The 2,483-nt window shown below is 37.2% G+C and overlaps 1 protein-coding gene across 1 annotated transcript in view; it reads left to right on the forward strand.

Moving 5' to 3' along the window:
• Window positions 1–394: 394 nt before the first annotated feature.
• Window positions 395–2,483, forward strand: part of LOC119898886 (perforin-1-like) — a 28,134-nt gene continuing 26,045 nt past the window's right edge. The window contains exon 1 of the mRNA XM_038713179.1: window positions 395–2,145. Within this exon, the coding sequence (XP_038569107.1) occupies window positions 1,792–2,145 (354 nt within the window). The 5' untranslated portion in view covers window positions 395–1,791. The remainder of the gene's footprint in view (window positions 2,146–2,483) is intronic.

Raw genomic sequence — 2,483 nt, forward strand, 5'->3', positions numbered from 1 at the left:
CACCATTCAATGTGAATTTATGAGAATATTCTTAAATAAGGAAATCTACTCAGTGATTGGTCCTTGCCTACATCGTCATCCAAAATCCTGTTTGCGGCACAGCAAAGTGTCGTGAATCAGCACTAAGCCTGACACTTATGATTTAGTCCTACACTTCACTCAAATTAGGACTATGATGCATGATAACTAACTTTTAGCACAGCTTTGAGCCAATATGTTTTTACACTTAAGTCAATTCTTAGCAGTGTTCTTATGAGTAATTCTGAGAAGCTTGATAAATACGGGCCCCTACTGGCAGCTCCTAACTACTTGAGAGACCTCTCGAACTGTCTTAAATAACTGGGAGAGTAAGAGTGATTCTTAGCTTTGAGAAATTTGATAACTTGCTTTTATTCTTAAGTTTAAAAGTAGGAGTAAATTTCATGATGGCACTTTGAGAAGCCTGATAAATACCGGCCCTGATCTCAAACTGTGTGTGCGTACAATTTGTAGCATTCATCAATATTTCCATACTTCCCACTTGTTCTTAGGTAAGTTCAAAATATAATGTTCTCAAACATTATGACGTCAAGGACCCATAAACTGACAACAATTTTGTCCCAGGGTCGCGCCCTCTGAGAGGATGTTTGCTTTAAGATATTTTAAACCCATGACCAAAACAGCCTTTTGCTGTGGACCCCTGGAACACCCTCAAGGACCTGTGGGGGTCCCCAGATTTCACTTTGAGAACCACTGCCCTAGGCCACACAGTAAGCCAATATGCACAAAAGCCAACTTGGTTTTGTGCTGTCAAATATTAATACTTCATGAATATTAAATATCTACTTTATGAAAGCATAGAAGATTCACCTGCAACCGTCTTATATCCAGTCTGCAGCATGGATTTTACTGACGGCCGTTTTACCAATGCATCGGCGGAGGCAATGGTATCAGAAGTCTTTACATACAGTTAAACAGAGTAGTACTTGTTGAACTATGTGCGGATAAGGACACTTTCAGAAAAAACTATCATGGAGTTGTAGGCTTTTACAAATCACCAGAATATCTCGCAAAAACAGCTATTTTCCATGTATTTACAGATTTAAAAAAAAACAAATAAATAAGAAATCACACATTAGCTGAACAGTACAGCAATCTAAGTATATTTTAACTACAATTAGTTATATGAGATGTTAAGTGAAATATCAAGCTATCAATGAGATTTTTTAGTAGAACATTACTGCCACCTAACCATGGATGTACAGTAATTTTGTACACCAAATTCATAACTGCAATGCATTGTAGAGTGACCATCGTTGTTGACTGTCATAACCACAAGCTCACAAGTTCCTGCCTGCTGTTCGACACTGATTGCAGTTTTAATTGTTTTGGGATTTTTTTTTGCCATTGACAAAGCCTATCTTAATTGTTAGGTTATTACTTGTTGCTGTTGCCAGATTCATGTGAGTATCAAACACATTTGTAATTACAAATGCATGGTTCAGTTGTTGTAAATGGTTACACAAATAACCCTAACACCAATTGCCAAATACCAATTACATTTAATAAGCTCATTCATTTATAAATGCAATCAAACATGTACCACACAGGTGTCCAATTAAACTGTCCAGTTACTAAAAGTTAATTCACACATTCCAGCCAATCAGAATGGATAATTCTTAGTCATGGTAAAGTAACAAAAAGCAACAAATAAAATTAGCTAATCTAGATACTTTCTTCTTAAGACAGAACAAATGGTAGGATGCACAGTCTGTTTGCAAACATTTGTACTTCTTGTTACCTTTACTAATAATGAGCAGAAATGATACTAAAACTATTCTCATTTACTCTCTTTGTCTTTCTCTTAAATGCTTCAGTGCCTCTTTGGCTCCAGTCATGCTCTCCTCTTCAACCCCAACCCTTCTCTGTCTGAGTCTCCTCTTCTTTCTGTCTTATCACTCCCCTGTTCTCTCCTGTCAGACTGGGACGGGCAGCCAGTGTGAATCTGCTCCCTTTGTACCAGGCCACAATCTGGTGGGGGAGGGCTTTGATGTGGTCACCATGCGGCGTAAAGGAGCCTACCTGGTTGATGTGAAGACTTTCCTCACACCAAATGGCACCTGTACTCTCTGCTCCAACCCTCTTCAAGGCAACAGGCTGCAGAAAGTAATTAATAAATGAAGTAAAAAATAATTATCTTTCACAGATGGATCCCAAAGGTACTAGAAATTATTGCAAAAAAGAAAATAAAGAATTTTTAAAGAATTATATTGTATTAAATATCATTATTAGGAATGGACCGACCAACACGAGTCACCCTCAATATTTTATTGACAATGATTAAATTGTAAAATTGAATGATGAAGAGAAGTGTGTGACCAAAATTGACAGAACTCAATGACACCCAACCAAAAGAGGGGAGATGGCTGTTAATGTAGGGATTGAAATCCAAGCAAAATTTTTTAAGAGCAGTAGAAGAACATGAAATTATCAATATTGTTAGT

This window comes from Micropterus salmoides, unplaced genomic scaffold (assembly GCF_014851395.1).
Source record: "Micropterus salmoides isolate LMB-PRFRI ecotype aquatic unplaced genomic scaffold, ASM1485139v1 Ms_hic_scaffold_12, whole genome shotgun sequence".
Lineage (NCBI taxonomy): Eukaryota > Metazoa > Chordata > Actinopteri > Centrarchiformes > Centrarchidae > Micropterus > Micropterus salmoides.